General features: G+C 40.3%; 1 protein-coding gene across 3 annotated transcripts in view; it reads right to left on the bottom strand.

Annotated features, from left to right (window-relative positions):
• Positions 1-2,313: 2,313 nt before the first annotated feature.
• GNB1 (G protein subunit beta 1) overlaps positions 2,314-23,232 on the bottom strand; it is a 34,850-nt gene continuing 13,931 nt past the window's right edge. The window contains exons 2-12 of one of the 3 annotated variants that reach the window (XM_053962715.1): positions 18,768-18,819; positions 13,055-13,162; positions 12,417-12,455; positions 11,680-11,786; positions 11,173-11,236; positions 9,282-9,444; positions 8,417-8,483; positions 6,620-6,821; positions 6,104-6,320; positions 4,386-4,497; positions 2,314-4,071 (exon numbers count right to left, since the gene is read on the bottom strand). In XM_053962715.1, coding sequence (XP_053818690.1) covers positions 4,391-4,497; positions 6,104-6,320; positions 6,620-6,821; positions 8,417-8,483; positions 9,282-9,444; positions 11,173-11,236; positions 11,680-11,786; positions 12,417-12,455; positions 13,055-13,111 — 1,023 coding nt within the window. In that variant the 5' untranslated portion in view covers positions 13,112-13,162; positions 18,768-18,819 and the 3' untranslated portion in view covers positions 2,314-4,071; positions 4,386-4,390. The remainder of the gene's footprint in view (positions 4,072-4,385; positions 4,498-6,103; positions 6,321-6,619; positions 6,822-8,416; positions 8,484-9,281; positions 9,445-11,172; positions 11,237-11,679; positions 11,787-12,416; positions 12,456-13,054; positions 13,163-18,767; positions 18,820-23,232) is intronic. The other 2 variants (XM_053962716.1, XM_053962717.1) reach the window with 2 other exon arrangements.

The following is a 23,232-nucleotide window of genomic DNA, read 5'->3' as shown; positions in this document are numbered from 1 at the left end:
AATGATGTTTCCATCAGCAAGGCAAGGGCACATGTGAGGGAGGCAGGACAGCAGATGGCTGCTGCCACCTCTGGGAGCTGCCGTGTGCCAGGGCCATTCCCAGCAGGAGGGACAGGGAATGCACCAGGCATCCTCGTTCCAAGAGGGAAACTGAAATCTGGGGTTTCATTTTTCCTCACACGACCCTGAAACAGAACAAATTCAACTTTCCGTGTGCTTCAGGAGGATTCTTACACCTGGGAATGCAATGGGAAAAGATCAACTCATAACTGAGTAGCCTGATGGTTAAAGCAGAGGCAGACTCTCAGAAATTACACGAAGAGAAGAGAACAGCACCATGCAAAAATAGCCAGCTGCTGTTAGAACTTGTTCATCAGCCACTTCTTTTATTCTTTCCCCTCCAATCTGAATTCATGGTTACACCTACACTAAAAAGTGTTAATCATAAAACCACACAGGATCCTGCCTTGCTGCAGACCCAGGCACACAGAGCTCAGCATGGGTGACAGGTTTTATTATTCTTTATTTACTCTGCCACTTCCCAGAAACCAGATTATCCTATTTTTAGCTCCTATAGGGCATGATTCAATCAGTCATTTTAAGTGTTTTTCACAGCTGATTTAAAACACTCCAGGGGACTTCATGGTCAAAAGGTAGAATGCCCAATTCAATATTTTTTTTTTTTTTTCTGCTGGTAGTAGAACCTCAGATCTTTTATTTAATTCATGAAGAAATTAAAGGCCTTGAGGGGCACAGAATATGCTAAAGGTCTTAAGTGAAGCTCCTGGGATTGAGAAATCTGTTCTGTCTTCCTTCACCCTTTCCTTGAAACTCCATGAGAGGATTCCAATCCCATTCTCTCAGATTTTGTGTTCTCAGGTCATGGAATCTGAACCAGAAACACAAAATTTTCACCAAAAAATCACCAGCAGCTGGGGAAGCTGCTCTTTGGAGCCACATCCCACAACAATCTCCAACTCAGAATCTTTTCAAAGCCCACAGAAGGAGTTTGTAGGTAAGATGACATAAATAATTGTGATTTGGGTATATCCTAAAATTAAAGGCATTCAAAACTCAAAGTTTTGGCCCAGACTCAAGAGTTCAGAGCTGCTCCCTTTGCACACCCATTTTTCTCCAGTAGCAGCTCTCTGAATAACCAAACACACAATGAGAGATGTTTAAATCAAAGAAAAATTCGCATTTAACATGAAAATAAGAGTAGTAAGAGGCAACTGCAACTGTTTGTATTTCAAATAAACCCCAAAGGGCTGCACATCAGCCTCCTGACACAAGTCACTGTCTTGGCAGGTGTTTTATTGCCAGCACAGGCAGGGCACAGAGATTTAACACATGGATTGAGATTAAGCAAGGTAAGACAGATCATTGATTTTATTACAGACCAGACAGAGTCACATATGAAACATCCTTTGGAATAAAAATATTCCACGTAAATGGAAACCCCACAGCTACAGCATTTGGAATTGGAAACCACTAAATCTGAATTCCCAAAATTAAGCATTTCTAGCCATGAGCTACTTACCAGTCTCATGCAGCCCAAAACTCCACTGCTCACAGTTAGGCAATGTCACCATCATATTTTCCATACTCCCAGCTTTTAAAAACCTCTCCAATGAGGCTGAGAATTTCCATGTTTGGTGTGAGACCAAGCCATGGCTTTGCAATTTCTCTTGGTTGATGTGAAATGAGGGAAAATCCACTTTTGATTAGGTCAGAACAAGAGATGGGACTTTACCCACTAAAACCACAAAACCCCCAAGTCAACCAACACCTAATTGTTGAACCAACTGCTTTTTAACACCTCATTTCACAAATCTGCTTCTCTGGCTATAAAACAATTTTTTTAAAAAGAAAATTTTAGATAAAATTCTGCCTCGTGGAGACTTTGTTCTTACTGAGCATGAAAATGACTTCTTACCCTGTCAACCTAAGAGTGCCAACAGAGCTGCTGTGGCCAGACCCTCACGTGGCAGGAACACATGTTCCACTCAATTCTCTTCCTATTAAAGGACACAAAAGTTTTAGAAGTCACTCAGCATTTTGCTTTGATTTCCCACTTCAGGTGCTCCACTCCTACAGCACAAAGCATTTTTGTGACGTGCACCTCATGAACCATACTGGCTCTTAGAATTTGGAGTTAAGTGCATCCTCTGCCCAATAACTGACCATTAACCATTTAAAAACCACCAAACCATTTCTCTGGGGACAGCATTCCCTCCTCCAGTGCGTTTATTTCACAACTCAGAAGATGTTCTGCATGTTGAACAAGAAGCTGCAAAACAGATCAGTCCAAACTCATGTCAAACTGCTTTATTACATCTTAAATAACATTACATTTTAATATAGTATCTATCTTGCATCCAGCTTTCTTGAAGTACACTGACTTTAAAATTAAATACAAAAGGTGAAGAGGGATACAGGGCGTGGAGAAAGCTCTACAGAGTAGTTTCATGAAAGAGAGTAAGAGGGAACTCATCTTTTATGCCAAATCCAGGCCTAACGCACAATTACAGCACATTTTTGTACAGAATGTTGCAGAAAAAACAAAATGGAGAAAAGCTACTACTGCTGCTAGGAAGGAGCATTTCTGGATACAGTGAGAAGATAGGAAAGAACAATCTGCTGTCCAAACACTGCTGCTTTTAACATTTTATTTGAAAAGAAAGCCAGGAAAACCTGCTCATTACAAAAATGACTCTGATCAGATGCAAAGGACTCATCCTGCAAGAGGAACTGGCTGTGAGGAACTGATTTATAAAGAAGATGGTCTAGGTTCCCTCCTCCCACACCCCAGAATCTTTGACAGCGATTGTTTGAACAGGCTGTTTCTTTTTTTTTTTTTTCTTTAAAAAAAAAAAAAAAAAAAAAAGTGACTTATCACGCTACTCCAAAACGTGCATAGCTTTGTACTGGAGTTCTTCATAGATTTATGCACAGAGTAGCAACAATAAATGAATACAGCGACAATGGTTACAGTTTTTAAACAGGTTATTTCTTCAAAGAAAAAACATCTAAGGACTTAGTCCAATATGCACTTTTTAGCATTTCTACAGCATGCGATTCTAAGAGTAAACCCACCCAATATGGCAAACAATCAAAAAAGGTTTTTTTTTTTTTCTGTTTAACTTAGAAAGTTCAAGATCATTATTTTCAAAACATTGATTTGTACATCATTTCATACACAAAGAATTGACTCAATACCCAAGTGTAGGATAGGTCTCTTTTGAAAACAGAGATTCCTGGTTGTTGAGACTTATAGGATAGTGTTAGGATATATAAACTGCCCTTCCAAGTGGACAAACCAAAACAGATTAAAAAAATCAGTGTGGTGAAAAAGGGGGGGCCAGGAGGGACCAAGGATTGCATTTGTAATCCATAAAAGGTGAAAGGATTCTTTAAACAAGCATTCATTACCTTTTACAGCATGTGCTTGGTTACCTTACTGCTTAACATTATCCTATATATGCCAAGTTTTGTGCAACAATTATCTGTGATACTAGAAAATAAAAATAAAAAAAATTAGGGACTAAATTTACAGCGTTAACAACCCCCAGTACTCTGGGCTAGGACTCCCTTGTTTTGCTCAATTAAATACATAAGGAAATGTATTTAAAAAGGAAACTTGAAAAAAATCCTGCTACAAACATGACTTTAAAATTTGCAAGTGTGTGAGATAAAGTCCTTAACTTCAACTTGGAAACTACAGTGAAAGCTAACTGTTTCACAATTATGCTCAAGTTTATTTTCTGGTCATGCTTTTTATGATAGTGTTTCATTTGTTTTTAAATTCTCAAGACAAAAAAAAAAAAAAAAATGGTCCCAAAAGGAATGCACAATTTCATTTTGCTTACAACACAGAAATTCTTCTTGGAAAGGTAATTGTGCTCTTCATTTCAGCAACAGGAGACGGAAAAGATCTTGCCCTTTGAAGTTGGGGAGGATGGGGGTCCAAGTTAGTATGGTTGGATTGGATATGCTATCGTTTTTAATTTTCAACCGTTGGAAACTTCTTCCAGTCGTGGAGTCCGCTGCTCTTCTGGCACACAGAAACATCTGGTGAGAGTTGCACTTTGAGAAACTGCAAACAAGTGGCAAGCTCTGCTGTCCCCACCACTGACACACCCAGGCATTATCCCACCCCCTCCCCAAGGGTATTTATTTACTCAAAAACCCACAGAGGAAAGTAAGTAATTAAAAATAGGCCTCCAGAAATTTGTCAGTGCACACATTAATGTCATCTAAACCCCCCAGCTGCTCGGGTTTGCTCCTCACTGATTTTCTACCCTCAATGATCAGCACCAAATAACAGCACTGCTGGCAAAAAGCATTCTGGAGCCCAAAGCAGCCTTAATGAGCTGGGTACTCACCTACTTCAGTTCCAGATCTTGAGGAAGCTGTCCCATGACCCTGTTGCCACTGCCATGCCATCATCAGTCACACCTAAGCAACTGACACGGTTATCGTGACCAGCAAGGACACCTGGGAAAGAGAAATGCAACAAATAAATTGCATTGTTTGGGTGATTTCCTGTCTGTTCAAGTTACACCACAGCACGTTTGGATTAGCCAAGCTCTAGAGTCAAAAATCCTGAACAAACACAGCTGGAATTTTAAAATGCCTTTGGTTTTACAAGCACAGACTCAGGATAGAGCCGGGTGGGTTCTCAAGGGGATAATTCAGTAAATTATTATTCCAGAATCTTCCTCGTATATTTTCCATATTATGACCTTTATGGTCTCCTATGAGTTGTGAAGTGACAGCCCTGAAGATTCTGACAATGTCACCATAACCATGCACTGCACAGCTTTTGCTCCTCACCACAGTGATAAAGATCAGTTAAATTTTACAAATTTTTCATATTTGTAAAGAATTTTCTTTTAAAACCGGACGTTAAACTGAATTGTGTTATGAACTCTAAAGCATTTTTCATCCAATTTTCTCTTACTACATTCACAAGACAGACTCCTCCATACAATCTATTTGTCAATATGGAGATCTAATACAATTAAATTATAGCACCATTAAAAGAAAGAATTGAGACACTAAACAGAAAAATTAAGGGAGACAACATTTTCCTCTATCCCCTTTAATTTAACAGTTTCAAGGAGGTAAAAAGAAAACCTAATTATGTTCAAGCTTTCCAGTCCACAGCACTGAGCCAAGATATTCTTGATAGACTTGAAATTAATCTTTCTACATGAATTGGAGTGCTCACAGGACTCTCCTCATTCTCCCACCAGCATCAGGAAGTGCTGCAATTTGGTAAAACAAAATCAGCACCAAGAAGTCTTGAATACTTGTACTGAACACACAACCACAAAGGTGTTTAATACAGAAGTGCCAATATCAGAAAATATAGAAGTGTTTAATATGAGAACTGCCAGATCTGCCTGGCAATCTGAAGCCTTGGAACATTTTAATATGCAGAATATTCTTCTCATCTCCTATTCTGATCAGAGTAATGAAACATCTGTGGTCTAATTTATACTTTTTTTTTCCCAACAAAAGTTTTCATTTTGAAGACCTGAAGTTAAATTCTCTGCATCTTTGCACCATGAATTTCATGTTTGTTTCCTCAAAAGAAACTCCACAATCTGTTGTTTTGCTGGTTGTCTCTACAACTACTGCTACAAATACCAGGAAAAAAATTCTTGTGTATAAATAGCAACATTCATGTTGAATTGCTTTGAATAGTTAATGCATAAACAAAGCCATAAAATCTAAAAAAGAATATCCCTCCACCCCAAGCCCTTGTTTTTAATGGCAATCCTCCTGTTCTCAAGCATCCATCCTTGAGCAGGATTCCAATGGATTTGTACCATCACTGGACAGCCTAAAGAAGTTTTCAGAGAGTTCTGAAGCTGAGACAGCGAGTGCTGACAGATCTGTGCATGAGACTCAAGTCACACATTCACTATCACAGAACCAGAGGCTGGAAAAGGTCACCAAGGCCATCGAGTCCAACCTGTGGCTGGTCCCCTCCTTGTCACCCTGCCCAGAGCACTGAGTGCCAGGTCCAGGCATTCCTTGGACGTCTCCAGGGGTGGGGATTCCAATGAAAAGCCCAATATTCAAACCCATTTACCTGCTCTGTCAGCTTTCAGCGTGTCCCACACGTTGCAGTTGAAGTCATCATAGCCAGCTAGGAGCAGGCGGCCACTCTTGGAAAATGCTACAGAGGTGATGCCACAGATGATGTTGTCATGGGAATAAACCATCAGCTCCTGGTCAGCCCGCAGGTCGAAGAGCCGGCACGTGGCGTCGTCCGAGCCCGTGGCAAAGGCGTTGCCGTTGGGGAAGAACTTCATGGGGGAGAATAAAAACACAAATGGTTCCAGATTTAATCCCTCTGCATCACACCAGAGCACAGCAAACCAGAGGCTGCACCTCCCCACACTGGGATAGTTTCTTCACAAACCCAGTGAAGAAACTCGTGATCAAACACCCAGTTTTGTGTTTTCCCAGTTTCTTGGGGTTTCCTGAAACACCAAGTTTCAGGTGATTCTCTCAGCTCTACAAACTTATTTTTAAAAACCCAGAAAATACTTGATTGTGCTGAAGAGCTGAGAAATAGGAAATGCTGGAGGAAGCAGCTACATACACAGATGGCGTTGATGTCCGACTCGTGGCCGGTGAAGGTTTGCCGGCACATTCCTTCTCTGACATCCCACAGTTTGGCAGAGGCATCGCAGGCACCAGAAACAAAACACCGGGCATCGGGGGCAAGGGACAAACTCATCACGTCTCCAGTGTGCCCAGTAAATGTGGTTGTCTGCTGACCAGTTTCTATGTCCCAGAGAGCACTGGAAAGAATAATTAAAGAGGAAAAAAAATCAACGTGTTTGTGCTCCTTCGTGAGGTTTTTTTATCACTGCTGAAGTAAAACTCCATGTATTAACAACATTGATCCTAATAATGGAAACAAACATTTTTGGTTGAATTATTTGGCTGTTGCAGATTAATTGTGCAAAAATCAACACGTCTGTGCTGCTTCATGAGGTCTTTTTATCACTGCTGAAGTAAAACTCCAAGTATTATTAACATTGATCCTGACAATAGAAATAAGCATTTTTGGTTTGGCAGTTGCAGATTAATTGTGCATAAAAGACCTTAAAGCCATCCTCAATTTTAAAACATTGGGGGTTTTTAAACTGAAAAACAGTGGAAAAAACTGATGACTGGCACTGAGGGCTGCTCACCCCAAGGTTCTCTGCCATGGCTGTTATCCAGTACTACCACAGCTTGATTTAAAGCAGCAGTGGTAAGGCTACAGCAAAAGCTGAGCCAGCATTTCGCACTTTTATAAACTCACAGGGGATGAGTAACTTTGTGAATTATGTCTGATCTTAAAGTTGCAGGTCAGCCAAATCACTACTACAGTGATAATTAAGAGTATAAAAGGGAAGAACACTATCACCTCCTTAAGAAGAGGTCTAAACACTTTAGGAAGTCAGGATTTTTAACTTCTGTAATTTCTCAGAGCCATCAGCAGCAGGTTCAAACCAGGCAAACAAGAGATGCCTGTACTTTGATAAAGTCCTTTGATGCTTGGCTGAACTGAGGTGATGTCAAGGACAGCAGCAGAACTACTACAGAACTCCTGAAGCAGCTGCATTCTCTTACAAAGAGCATCATTTCTACAAACCCTCTCATTGTATTATAGTTTTTTGGGTTCTCTAAACACCAACCCATATTCAGAAACATTTTTGGTTTTAATCCTGTATATATTCCATAGCTACTCAGGATCAGGCATTCAAAGAGACTGGCATTGTGTAGGACAGGTATTTATTAGACAGCCTTTGCTCGAAGTGCTGCTGCTTGGGAGAAGTGCAATGCTTTTAAGAAATAGATATAATAGAAAAATCTATGAAAAAAAGATGGAAGCCTTTTTTAGTTCAGAAGCCAGTATTTATGAAGATACACACCTACATTCTCCTCAAAAAACCCAGCTATTGTCAGTGGAGAATATTTTCTAGGAGCTCTTCTGAATAACAAGCACAGACTCAGGACAGAGCTGGGTGGGTTCTCAAGGGGATAACTTACATTCTGTATTAGAAATATCCAAACATGACTTTTTAAGTAATAAATACTGAATACAAAAAGAGTTTTGAGGAAAATCATTAGTCTAATACACTTATTTCTGAAAGTCAAATAGTTACATGAAGGAAAAAATTCCCACATCTTAACACAGATTTAGGGTAGGCTCTTCAGAACATGGGCACAAGGAAACAGCCAAAGCTCACAGGGTTGAAATTACCAGCAAAAAGTGACATGTGAGCTGTATCACCAGAGTCTTGTGGGTGATGATGAAGTTTGTGAAGGACAAAGTTTCCTTCAGGCACAGAAAATGGATTAGAAAAGCCCTTCCTGACAGTGCTGTCCCCAGGTCCCAGCTTACCAAGTGGTGTCGCCAGAGCTGGTGACGATCTGATTATCATCCAGGAAACGACAGCAGGACAAGTAGCCTGGAAACAGAGCAAAAGGTGCACAAATAAGGCCAGAGATCACCCTTCAAAGGCAAACTGATTTGCTAATAAGCTGCTTCCTCCTCTCCTGAAGCTGCAGCAAGAAACACTAAAAGCCTAAAATGCAACAAATGATTTTGGTATAGGAATCTGCAGTGCTTTGGACAAAATGTGGTTTGGCTCTTTGGAGACCACCCCAACCCAACCAGAGGAAGGGGGACAAAAGTGTGGAACCCTCTGGCCAAGCTGGGCAGGAGTCCAAGTGAGCCTGCACTGCACACACCCAACTTTCTAAGAAAGTGCATCTCAGTCTCACTGCATCCAGCAGCAACAAATGCTGATGGCCTCAACTGGATCAGACAACCACTGAGGAAAAATAAACTGCATTCCTGGTCAGTACAAAGACCTGAGCAATGACACTGGATGTTTCCCAACAGTGGCATCAAAGAAGTTCATCTGAATGCTCTGAAGCATCTTTTTTCCTGAAATCCCATCTGCCAAACCATCAGTGGAACCAGTCTGATTACAGAATCAGCCTGCCTGCCAACCACCTCCATTTCACAAAGCACAGAATTCAAACTACAGCAGGAAATATGAAAACCTGCAAACATCAACTTCCAGCTGTAAGTTTTTGTTCGATTTTACAGCTGAAAAACTGTTTAAAAACACTTAAAACCAAGCAGTCTGCAGCTAAGCTCCTGCCTGAGGAAAGAAGTAGATCTTTATTAGGAAATTATATTTAAAGGTTTTTTTTTTTTTCATCTTCACTGTGCTGAGGTAATTCTGAGCAGCACTCACCTGTGTGCCCAGCGAGCTCACGGCTGACACGAACATTCCCTTCACGAGTTTTCAAGTTATAAATGGAGCAGATGTTGTCAAGCCCACCACAAGCCACGTAATTCCCAGAGGGAGCATATGCACAAGTCATGACCCAGGAGGAGCGCAGGGGAATCGCATGCACCTGAAACACAGACAGGTATGGATTTCAGCTGCAGAAATTGCAGTGATGCACCAAAAGGAAGTTTTTCACCTGTCTCTCAAGACAGGCATCGTGTTTTTGGCAGAGAAGCAAGAATAAAACAGCTGTTTGAGTATTGAACTATTTTGAGGGTAACTTGCATATGAAGCTCATCAGAACAAGTAGTGACGTAATAAAACCTCAGTTTTGCTTTTCCTGAATCCAGTTTTCATCAGCAATTTTGGTCCAAAGTGAATTATTTCATTTCAGTGCTCTGATTACTATTGGTTTATTATAGGTTCAGGAAAATATTGACTTCCAAGCACAGTCAGCAAAACTGCCAATTCCAGGCTTAGATGCTGTGAATGAACAAGTAAGGAAATCGCTGCTTCCACTGCCATTTAAATCCTTCTTTGGAAACCCACTGCAAGCAATCAAGCTTCACATTTAAATAACTACCCCATGTTTCCTTGTCATTCTGTGCTCAAAGAACTTTTTTTAGATAATTATAGAAGCTAAACCTGTTCTGTCTTGTTAACTCATTGTGTTAATCCCTTAAATTTGTTCATAAAATCTTTAGGAAAGGGCTGGTGCCCGTAGAAATATGGTGGTATTTCATGTAATATTAACAATGTGCCTGAATTCCTTCAGGAAAAATTTCATTAAAAGCATTGGAACAGCTAGGAATCAGTGGTCCTGCAGCAAAGAGCAGTTAAAAACCCCCCAAACCTGTCCTAAAACCACAACCAGTTCATTTTTTTAAGTCTTCTACCAAGAAGTCTAGAATATTCCAATAGTCTTCTACGATTTGGAATATTCACTTAGAGCCATTTTATTTTATCATTAGGCAAAGATCAAATTGATGACAACACTGTGTTACTTCCAGTGTGTTCTGGAACTGCCAAAAGAATATTGCATGGATTAATTAGCATTGATGTAAGAATTGAAGGTGTCAATACAGAAATCATGGGATGATTTCACCATCCTACAGTAGTCAGAGTAATTTAGATGACATTTACCTGCAGGCTGGGGTCAAAGGGTGAGGATGAAGGTAAAAATGAGAGGGTTTCTTTTTCATTTGCAAACCATACTATATTACCTTTTTAGTAAAGTGATTCCATTAGCTCCAATGCACTGGTAACATTGATTTTAATGCTACGAGGAGCTAAGTTAGGAAAATTTATTTGGAATAAAGCTAGTTCCATGCAGGAGATTCAAGCAGCTCTGTCAACCACAAGGGGCTACATGGGAATTGCTGCCAGCCCTGCAAAGTGGCCATGATCAGTAAATACCAATCACTGTCAAATGAAAGTAAAGGTAGTCCTGAATTGCCTGATGTGATTGCAGCCACGAAATGATGACTCATTAGAACATGTCAGGTCTTCCAGGACTTCACTGCAGACAACAAATTCATCTGGCTATGCCAAAATTTCTGCCCCTTCTGGTGTAAGATGCCCATCACTGCCTGCTCTCTGGTAATCACTTTTCTGCAGTATCAAAACAAATCAAAAGATTCTTTAGAAGGAAGTCTTTCCTTGTTCTCCATTTGTGGTGCACATTTTCACACACTGAAGACACTGCTGTGTTCTTTACATACAACTTGATTGTTTTGGAGAATTCAAAATTTGGATGTAGGACTGGGAAAGCAATAGAGCCAAAATGATGATGGGCAACACTTCCTTCTGCTGCTTTCACAACTGAATTACACAGCAATGGATCAGCTGGCCTTACCTTGTTTGTAGTATAGCTGTCCCAAATGATAAGTTTGCCATCCTGGGAGGCACTAACTAGAAGCCTAGGGAGGAAACAGTAGGGAAACACAATCATTGTGGGCAGCCAAGGAACACCTTTGTGATGAACATTGTAAAGAAAAGAGAATGAAAGGAGCTGATACCAGTGGCATTTCGTATCTCTTTAAATTAATCAGTTGTTAAAAGGAAAGGGAAAAAAAAGGAAAAAATGACAACTGATAATGGCATCTACTTTATTTCCACAGTTCCTCAGAATTCATGTAGTACCACTACTGTACTTTTCAGGCAAGTAGGCAAGGACTGGGATTTTGGCATCAAATGCACACTTGGATTACAAAAACATGGAGGAAACTTGTGGCATTCAGTGTTTCTGACTCCTCTCAGTTATCCAAGTTCTCTCAGAATTATTAATTCCATGTGGTCCCAAGGCTTGTGCATCCAACTTTCTGGAGAGCAATGAAGCCACGTGAGCCAGTTTTGTACCCACCTGGAATCAGTCCCCCAGTGCATTGCATAAATTTTGGCCAGGTGTCCCCGGAGTGTTCTCCTAGTGCGCATCTGGATTCTCCCCACGGGGTCGATATTGGCTGTGATCTGAAACAGGAAAATGTCACACACTGAGTTCTTCCCTTCACTGTTCTCAAGTAATGTCTCAAACACAGTTCCCAGTCCAACATTTTCAATATTGACTGATTTTTTTTCAACTGCTCATTCACAAGTTATGTCATTTTAAGTAGCATGTCTTTATCCCATAACACAAGTAGCCTATTGCATTTATAAACACTCCCAGAAATAGTTTTGTTTAGGTCATATCTTCTTAGACTTCTAGGATTTTGGACCTTTGATCTGGGTTTTCTCCTCCTGCACAGATAAATGTAGCAGACATTGAAGAAGTTTAACCTCAGCAGGCCTTATGGTTCTGATTATCAGGGTAACAACAGTATTGCTCCCAGCTCCAGGGCAGAGCATTATTTTCCATTAAGCAGCAGAAATGTGCCCTGAGTCACTCCAAGAAATCACTGCTCAAGGCCACTGCTCTCAGGAACTGGACAAACATGTACTTATTTCTAGAAGAAAACACCCAAAGGCAAAATTAATAATAATAAAAAAAAATTGCTACAGGAGGCAAAACCAGATTCACTTGCATTCACTTTCTTACAGAGCATTTTCTTTTTGTAAAGGAGACATATTCTCTTAATTCCTGTTAAACTCTGAAATTCTTACCTGAGCCAGGGTGGCATCTGCACATGCTTTCCTAGCATCCTGCAAGAGAAGGAAATTAGATAAATTGGATGGAGTTCCGTACATTTCTCTCTGTTTTTCAAGCTGATTAAGCCCCCTGAACCCAAGGTTCAGAGAACATTCCTGCTTGTCACCCAGAGAGGACCCATCCTAACAGCAGCATTACCATAACACACTGCCTGCTGTCAACACACATTGTGCATTTAACTTTGAAATTTCTTCTTCTTTTGGAAGAAAGGTAACATGACTGTCACCACAAAGACACTCAAGCAGTGAAACTGCTTGTTCAGAGAGGCTGTGCAGCCTCCAACCTCAGAGGTTTTTAGGAACTTACTGGACAAAGCTCTGACAAACTTTATCACTGAACTTATTTTAAGCAGTTTTTAAAACTTTAGTTATTTTCTAGCTCAGACAAACTTCAGTAAACATTCATTTTCATCAGCAATTTTGTGCATTGCTTCTGTTTATTTTCTAAGGAACATAAAAGACCAAAAAGTAATTTTCTAAAGCAGCCATATGTGCTTGCCCTTTCTTCATTAACTCTGACATTGGGGAAACATTTAAGGCATCATTTCTGTCCTCCTCAAGACACATTCATTTTGCTGAGGCACAATACTTACTCTGATTTGGTTTTTCAGTTGCTCGGCCTCCTGGCGTAACTGGTCAAGCTCGCTCATTTTCCTGTGCTAAAGGTGTGCTCCACTGCCACCTCTGAAACAACCAGAAATCTGAAAAACAGGTCACAAGCAGGACAATTAGGAGAAGGCAGAGGCTGAAATTACAAGTCCTTTCAACCATTTCAAACTTGAAAAAAATAGCAGACTGATTTATAAACACAGGAATACAGGTGGGAACACGTGTCTGAAATTCTCTCAGCGTAAGGTGTTGTCACAAATGAATGTGCTTTGCTTCCAGCCACAGGAAATAAGAGAGAATTTGGACTCATTTCTCTCCTCCAGGCCTCTTCCTTTTTTCATTTTCTGATTCATTTTTGTATAAATTCAAGTTGTCCAAGACTGAGTAAGTAGGTAGCAACCAATTTTAGACATGGAAGTCAGAACTTCCCCTGCAGCTCTTCAGACCAGAGTAAGGAATCCTCCCAGAAAAGAAAAAGGATTTACACTGTCACAAGCACCTGCAAAATGCTCTAAGAACTGTCTGCAACATCATAGCTATGAAAAATTTTGTTCTGCTATCTGGAGAAAAGGAGATCACTCACCAATGTTCAAAGTTTTATTTGATAACTGCTAAAACATCTGAGATCCCAGAGCAGATTGTAACATGAATGCGTTGTCAGAGTAAAACCAGGGATTTTTTGCTGGGTTGAGGGCAGGAGTTTGAGAAACCACAGACATCAGATACTTCTCCCCTCTAAGCCTGTTTTCCCAGTATCCATAGGCACCAAATTACATATATTTTATAGAGCCAGCAAGACAGAGGCTCTATGAAACATCACAACCACTGAAACCACCTCAACTTTTGCCTTTAGAGCTGCTCAACTATTGGGCTGTTCCCCAATATCACAATCATATGGGTATTTCCTATTAAATGTACAACTTCTCTTTAAAAGTCTCTGCTCCAAAAGGATACTGCTGGCATTTTCTCCAGCATTCCACATCTCCAACTCAGCTGTTCCTTAACTTTGTGTTCTAAAATCTCTGCAGCTTGATAGCAATGGAAGATGCTGAAGAAACAAGCTGATGAATTTTATCTTTTACTGCAGAACAAGATTAATTGGTTCCAATTTCAAATACTACACAGAACACCTGGAGTTTATAAATTGACACTGATAATGTGTGATTTTAGAACATTTTATTAGCCAGAATTGACCCTTTACTATTAAATAAAGGAAATGCTTTGCTAGCAGCTTTACATATTATTCTGTTAGGATTTAATCAGCTTATTTATCTTTGCAAGCATGTGGGGTTTGTCTTCCTCTTAAAGCCCTTCCCAAGGAGAAAGATGAGGATAATTTCCAAAGTTTTATGCAGTCACAATAACAGAGAACATACTGTCAAGGTAAATTAGAGTAGCAGAACAAACATCACTGCTAAAAGAAGCTTCAAAATAGTTTAGACTTCAATATTCCCTAAATATTTCTATCCCCCATAACCAGACTTAGGCTGCAGTTCTCTCCATAGTAGTTATTCCAAACTAAAACCTCTAGGAACAGATGCCAGATCTTGTCACAGCATCATTTACCATTTTTTCCTCTTCTCTGAAACCCACAGTATCTTAGAAAAGGAATTTCAGTTGGCTTCTCTCCCAAAACCTCCACTCACACAACTTCAAGGCCCTTCCCCTTCATTGTGAAACTGGGTCTCTTCCTTCTCTCTTCTGGTTCCAGGGTCATCTCTAAGCCCCTTTAAGATTGCTTGTTCAGCTCAGCCCAAAATCCAGCTAAGACAAAACCCATCCTGAGTGTTTCATTATCCTGCTTTTCTTTGGAATGCTCTTTTGTTTCTCAGGATGTTTTGTTCATTCTACATCTCAGACAAACACTCTGGGCTGGATATCTGTTAGGATTTTGAGCATGTCTGCAGCTCCTGGGCAGTTCATACACCTGGTGAAACACTAATCCACTGCTTCTGTCAGAAAGGAGTTAATTTAAGAATGAACTGTGATCTTTCAGGTTCTTCATTTCCAGTTCTGCCATTCTCTGAGTTAATATATAGGACCATTTCCTACTAAGCAAATACTGACCACACAGACAAAGAATTTAGAGATGGTATCATTCCTATTTCAGAGCAAGAAATTCCAAAACTTTCATGTTCTGCCCAAGGTCACAGCAACTCACTGATGAGACTGCAATAAAGACTCAGGACACCAAGAATTCCAGCTGCAGGTACAAGGAACTACACTGAAGCTTTTACATGCAGCTTTATTTAAAAATACAATAGGAGGAATAATCTCACGTCAGTGAGAGCAGATATGCTCTCCTTAAAATAGCACCCATTTATTTCTGCAGAATTTGTGCACTATGAGAGAGAATTCTCTTGCATTTAAATGAAACAATGCTTCTGTGCTTGGAACAGGGAGAGGCCTAAGGAGATGAAGCCTTATCCTAGGAAGAAAGTCACATTAAGAAAGTTCATTTTCCCATCTTCTATCATCTAAGTTCCCATCCTGAAGATAGATCCACTTTGAGAATTCCAACTTAGCCCCTATGCATTCCAAGCAACTCCAAACTCTGAACTGCCTTTCTGTCAGCATCCATAGGAATTGTTTAAAGCACATTTCCACATTCTCTTTGTAGTCTTTGTTGTTTCAACATCAACAGGAAGTGCTAATTCCTGCCAACAGGACTGAACTCACTCAGGAAATGACAACCCTACAGCAGCCAAGGGCTTTAAAATATAGGAGTTCTCTGAAGCAAACTGTAAAATTTATGGGACAAACAGCAAACCAGCCTGGCTGTTCCACTATTTCTTTTATACTAAGTTTTAGACAATTGAATTTATGGCAGAAATAAGATCTGTGGGAGGAAAAAAGGGTTCCAACCTCCCATGTCATTTTTAGCTCTACTGTAAATCAGAGCTTACTAGTCTCATATTAAAAAAAGTGTCTTTAAAAGATTAAGGACATCAGGTAAGGTCAAAAGAATGTGTGGGGGGAAATGCTTTAATCCAGTCTCACTCTTGAGACATGGGAAATTTTATACAGATTTATTTATATTACAGACATGGATCATATATTGAACAGTCTCTGCTCATCACAAACAAGCCCCGTTGAGTATCATGAAATAGGTTTTTATTTCCTGGCATGTTCTAAAAGACATTTAACCCTGTTTTACAAGAAGGTTTCTAGAAGAATCTGTAAGCTTGATGTGGATGATGGTACTATTTCTGGACTTTGGAAGAAGTTAGTGCATTTCCAGATCAAGCAAACCTCAAGAAAAAAAGTCACTCCTCAAGTTCCACACTCCTTTTTCCCAAATTCCCCCAGAGTTGTGCAGAAATAGGAAAGAGCCAAACTCCTGCTTACCTCCCTTTCTCTGGACTATGTGTGTCCCTGAAGGCAGCTCCTCAGGAATAACACATTCACTTTCTTCAACCCCCTCAAGACCTTTCCAGGGGCTGAAGTGCTTAAGTGTCTCTGGTCTAAGCTTATTTCCCCTAATCCTGTTGACCAGTCCACCTTGTGGGTAATTCTCCCCTTGCTGGATAACAATCTGTGCATTTAGGGCATTCCCTATTCCCCACTCCTCCTGATGACCCAAGTCTCTCATTTCTGACAAGGTACCCATGGAAGAGTCACTTTGTTCCTCTGTTTCCCACACAGGATCATCAACTGACTTTGCCTGATTTGTTACTTTCCACATCCCACAAAACTTCACAATTCAGCTGTGTCAAAAGGATTTATCATTTATGTCAAAGGAACAGCTCAGGGTTTGCTTTTCCCTGACCCTCCCTAACACGAGCTGTGTTCCTGTGTAAAAGGAGAGTTATGTATGTCCAGTCAGTTGTGTGTCCAACAGCTCTGCACTAAATCTTTCAACTGCAGGAAGCCTTACAGAACCTCCATGTGCTTCCTGTAAATGGAGATATACTCATGATCCCAGTGGACTAATTCTTATTTAAAGATGTAAAGAATTATTCGCTCACTGCTCAGAAAATGGTGACAGAAAAATTCAAAGGCTGAGGAAGAACTCAAATTCACTCATTTCATTGTAACAACTCCAGTGTCCTTTCCACAGCTCAAACTGTGTATCCAATTAAACCCAGTTACTGAAACCAAAGTATCATTAACACCCTCACATTTATTTGTAGCCTGATGCATACATTCCACTGTTAAGTATTATTCCTCTCTGAAATTCCTCTGCTGGTAACAGCAATGAAGCAATGCTTACAAAAAATTTCTTTATTTAATTTTCTTACACCATTCCTATTAAAAAAAAAAAAAGGATGGAGTCTTCCACTCTCTCTTTGTCCTGAGAATAACCTCTTACAGATTAAAAGAAAAAACTCCACGTTTGAAATCACAGCTATCATTAAGTCAAATATTTCGAATTTCTATCCCTTGCTGGTCAAACTTTGCTTGCCACAAGGTATTTTTAGCAGACATGACTACTACCACAGCCTAAGATAATCCCACCAAGCCACTGTGGATGCAAAGCCTGGTAACACAGAGGGTTTAAAGCTAAATTGTTCATGTTTTACTCAAGCACAGTAACTTTCTAAGGAGGTTTAGCAAATCCCTCTTCTCCCACGAACAGGCTGGCATTTGTTCCCTCAACCTCTTTCCTGCCAATACCCATCACTCCAACGTGGATGAAAAGCAAAAAATATTTGCAAAACCAGAGCCCAAACTCTCCAGCCTAAACAAGGAGCTCCCAGCATGGCCAGCAGACAGTCCCAGAGCAGGTCATCTGATTAAATGAAGCTGTGCTAATCTAGCAGATACCACAAATCCTATTAGCAACATGCACAGCAGCTTGGACATTTTCACAATGACAAAGGAATTATCCACAACTCTCTGTTAGTTACAGTGAGCTGACGTCACACTGGCTTTGAAAAGCTGAGGGTTCTTTTTGTTTTCAGGAGCAGAGATGGATTTCTTGTTTCTCTTTTATTCTGTGGGAAATCCAGTGAGATCAGTATTGCTTGTGGAACAAATTTGAGGTGTTCTTTCTCTCATTTATAGGAACTAAAACTGAAGAAAAAATTCAGGATTCCCTTAGATCCAGAGGGAGACAGGGGCACAGGAATAAAGCCTGCTGCCTGCCTTTTGAAAAACAGGTAAATATCCAGTAATTGAAAAGATCAGATTTAACACAGCAATTAGCAATGTTCCTCACAGACATTCAAGTTAAGGTCTGGAAGGTAATGAAGATTTTACTGCTCCAAGAACAATAGTAATAATTACAATTACACAGAATATAAACTTTGAAACTTTTAGGTTCTGTTTAAATAACACTGACATGTTGAAAAGAACATTCTGACAAGAGCCACTTTGCTCAAAAGAAATTTGGCCTTCTTTTGTCAAACATGGTGGAGAAGTAATTTTTCATTCATGAGAGAATGACTATTCTCATCATTTTATTTATTACAGTTCCCTGCCCCACTGAGATGAAACAGTTTCATCTGTGGTCTCCCTCTGCTTTGCCAGTTCCCTCTCTGACAGAAGGCAGGCACTAACATCTATTATTTAGCAGGTTTCCTGGCCATTTTAAAATCCTTCCTGTTGACACAAGAATACACATGCTGAAGGAGAAAACACGTACTTTAGGCTTGCACAGATTAACAGCCAAAAATCTGAATTAGCCACGTTTTAAAAATAGGATGTTTCTCAAGGACTAGGAAAAAAAAAAATCTTTTTTTTCCCTCTACTTACATTTTCTCTCACTACAGTAGAAAGCCAACTTCTGCTGTCAAACATGTAAATTCTGGAAAAAAAAGGACACCAAAACCACAATTAATGTAATTACCACAAAAGAGCATGGATTTCTCAACAGATCTAACAGAAATTAAACTACTATCAAAGTGCAGACTATTTCTGTTAGCAAATGGGCACAGTTTTATTTACGGTAACACAACCGAAAGACGAGTTTGTGTCAAAAGCTCATTTTGACCTTCTTTTCCCAAAAAAATCTTGCAATCCTGAGATCATTCTCCTGCCCTACTGACAGAGAAGTCCACACTATTAGAGAATTTAGGATTAGAAGAAAATACAGTCTCACTCACACCATTTTCACTGTACTACAAAGTGCCCCCCCTCCCCAAATCAGCATTTTCAACACACTGGAATTATTTCTGCTCAAACCTGCCCCTGAGCTACATTTGCCTTCTAAGCACAGTTAAATATCATTATATCTATTTTATTAGAAGAAGTTACATAAACCTCCTACTAATGAGCTCAAGTGAGAGCACATCACTCTTCTGGAAGAGTTACAACTTTAAATCACTAATGATATCAGAAAGTACAAAAGAATTGACACATTCAGTAACTCACACGCTCACAGTCTGGACTGCACTGGTTTTACAAACTGGCTTTGAAGCAAGGGGAAAAATGTAAGAAATTTTGGAACATTTTTTTCCCCTGGCAGCACAAAGCAGTATTTCAGTTCACCCCGAGATGTGGAACACTGACAACCACTTCTACATCCCAAACACCTGGATCTGGCTCTGTCATACACCAAGACAAGGGCTGGGGGTGATGCCAGGGGACCCCTCAGTGTTCAAAGCCGCTGCATCAGGACAGCTGAGATTATTCTGAGCACAAAGCAAGAAGGTACTGAAGCAAAATGACCTTAAATCAGAAAGCCAGCCTAAAACTCCACACACTTCCAACCAAAATCTCACATAAAATGTGTGTTTCTGATTTTACAGTTCACTACTAGCAAGAGAATTTACAAACCACTTCAGTGTCTGGTATGGAGGTTAAGCTACTTAGGATATGGATCATCCTCACCCAAGCTCATTTATAGATAAACATTTTAATACTATGATTATGAAACTGTCACAGTGTAAGCAGTTTGTTTGGTACTGCCAGAACAAAACACTTTGGGACATAAACAGTAACTCACACTTAGAGGCCAAACTCCACTCCCCAGACACAAAAACATGACATGACCATTTTAAGTTCTGAAAACAGAGCAACTCCAGTCAACTTTCAGAAGTCTTGATAGGAAAAAAAACTGCCCCCACTACAGAGATAATGAAATCTAATGAAATTCTGAAAGAATTACCTGAAATGTAAACAAGTAAATTTATGCTGGCGCACTAACAGCACACAGAATACACAACAGCAAAGGCCAAAACACACACCATTATTGTCCTGTGCTGCACCCTCATTAATGCAGGAGAGGTGTTGCAGATTTCATATGCCTTCTGCAAAAAAGAAAAACAAAAACAAAACAAAAAAAAAGCCACTTTAACCAGCCTGAAAGAAGAGGAAGTAAGCATAACAGCAAACTTTTCCACAGAAGTTGAGTTTATTTTTCAAAGGGTTAAGTTTCTACTTGAGGATGCTGAAAGCACCCTGCGATGCTCGCAGAACGCAGTCCTGGCAACGGAGATATTTTCAATTCTACCTTAAAGATGGAGCTCATTTAAGGACAAAAGCAGACAAGCTACTCATGAAAAAAAAAGATCTGCACTGCCACAAGCTTCCATTTTTAGTTAAAATGTAGCCTGGTAAAAGCAACATGAAAATTAGAGGCCAGTTCATTCCCTGCACCGCAGCACTGGCTCAGTAAAGAGTTCTTGTAAGGAGCTCCACAGGCTGCCCTGACAGCCCTGCTGAGCCCAGAGCTGCAGGTCCTTGACACCAAAAACTGGAGTTTCAAAAACAGCAGAGAACAAAAAGTTCCACAGAACACTCGGAGCATGGTTCAAGTGGTTAAACCATCACACCAAAGCACCTGGAGGAGAGCCGGCCCCACACAGGGCTGGTGTTCCCAGTGTCCCCACATGCCCACAGCCTCCTGCTCCAAGTGAAGAACCAGCGCAGTCATTTGGGCTAAAAAAGAATAAAGTAACTCACAAGTCAAAAGCTTCATCATTTCTGGGTAAAGCTTCCCTCACTGACTGCTGCTAGCCCAATATTCTTTTTTCTTCTTCTTTATCCTTTTTATCAGTTACTCTGAGCTGACAACCCAGCCTAAAATTTATCTCAACTCCAGCATAGTCAAGGTACAAGTCTACATATGAAGGAGATTTCTGCAGAAGACACCAACTTTTCTCATGAGGCTGGGGAAAGCAGGGAAGAAAAGGAAGGAAAAGAACTTGGAAGAGTATGGAAAGCATTTTGAAATATTTTCACATCCTAGGAAATCTGAATAACCCTCCAAAATGAAGCAACTTCCTAAGCAGATTAAACACACTCACTGTACTCTCTCCAAAGCCATTAACCAGATAAACATGTTTTTCTCTTGACCTGTGGATTCAATAAGAGACTTAAAACCCAAATATTCTGGATGTAATTCCAACCTTCTCAAGACTGCTTTACACACACATTGACTAGATGCCAAGGCTAAATATCTGAATTGCTGCAAAGGCATTCTTGTATTTAAAACACACCAGCAATTCATGCACAATGATGTGGGGCCAGGCATCAGAGAAGATACTGAGGATCTGGCTCAAACCCTGGGGTGAGGTTTGCCCAGGACTCCCAGCAGTTGTCCTTGCTGTAAGAACATGGAGAAGCTGGGAGATGTGTTCAGTAATCAATGTATACATGGGTATTTGAGTGGCTTTATCAGCACAGTTTAACATGGATCTCAACCAACACCAGTAAAAACTGATTTTCAAAACCATTATACCACACGAATCTTAAAAATATCTTGCATAACACATCCTCCTGTAAGAGTGGCACACAGGGTTGTTTTATTCAAGGCACTCAAACAAAAATAACTTTACTGGAGGGGAAGAAAAAAAACCAAAAAAAAAACCCTCAAACTATCCAAAAATCTACTAGCAAACCTCAGTATCACTGTGAAGATAAACCAGCAATTTCAAGTGAAGTTTCTCTGCTGCTCTGTGCCCCTGTGAAGAGCACCCCTGAGCCAGCAGGGATGGCTGGATGGAGCCAGGCAGTTCCTAATTCCTGCTCTTACCCAACATCATCACCACTGTAATGTATCACCTACGAGGCAGAGATAATGGCTGTGCAACAGCAACTGCAAGTCAGTTTATTAAAATCATTTCTTACAGTCTACATAGCTGATTATTATCACAGAACAGTAGCTAGATGCCCAAGAGATTACACCACCTTGCCAAATCACTGCCAGCATCGTGAAATTCCAATGTGCCACCAGGCAACAGTAATTAAGTCTCAAATTTAAACTTTCAAGATTGTTCTGGATACAAAAAACTCTCCAAAAAATCCCATCCTCAGTTTAATGACTTGGTCCTAACCATCAGCATTAAGTGCTCTAGCAGACAGCTGGAAACTCAAAGGATGTTTCAGGATCTGCATGTGTCCCTCCAAGAGTTAGTTAATTCCAGCTCAGAATTTCCTTGGGGAGTGCAGAGCTGAAGTCCAGAAATCCAAGTCTTTGCTGTCCCCTCCTCCAAGGGCAGCTTTGAAGTACAACCTAGAGAAGTATAAAATAATAATTACAAATTCATAAATCTAAATACGCTGGAGCAAGAGGATACAACTCCTCCTTTATTTGAAGTCTCCTTTCTGGGAACCATCTGCCACGTCTGTAATTTCCCAGCACACAAAGTCTGAAAAGCAAGCAGTACCTTCCTAACAGGTTTGCCAAAGAGCTCACCCTGGTAGGGACAACAGGAGATTGTACAACTCCTTCAAAAACTTCCTGAAAGCACTTGTGTCGTGCAAGGCCAGCACAGCTGAATGTTTCTGTGGGAGGTATTGGCTGCTTCTTGTGCTGAAGAATTGCCAAGTTCCCAGCTGAAGCAGTTGCTGTGCTCAGTAGACATTTTTCCATATATTAGTGGGAAGTACACACAAAACAAGCATCAGGTCGATCAGTGTTAATGCTCATCTTGCAGCAGCCACGTTGGCTGGCTGGAGAGCTCACAAATTTCCATTTTCAATGTAGTGTGTGACTAAAATGATAATTACACAAGCTAAAAATAGCTGCAACTCAACAACCTGATTTCATCAGTGCTTCACTATTACCTATAGCTCAGTATGGAATGATAGGTTCCATTTCTAAAGTCACTGATGCTGAGAGTTTTAGAGCTTTTGTGCGTTTTGTTTGAAGTAGAAGAACTCCAGAAATGCTTTCCTCCTGAAGAAATGTGTGAGCTTTTTCTACTCAGCTCAAGGGATCTAAGATCCCATTATGAATAAAAGAAATTTTCCTCACTGCACAGAACACAGGAAA

This window comes from Vidua chalybeata, chromosome 22 (genome assembly GCF_026979565.1).
Source record: "Vidua chalybeata isolate OUT-0048 chromosome 22, bVidCha1 merged haplotype, whole genome shotgun sequence".
Taxonomy (NCBI): Eukaryota; Metazoa; Chordata; class Aves; order Passeriformes; family Viduidae; genus Vidua; species Vidua chalybeata.
The sequence above is the reverse complement of the archived record's forward strand: the minus strand, read 5'-3'. Positions and strand labels throughout refer to the sequence as shown.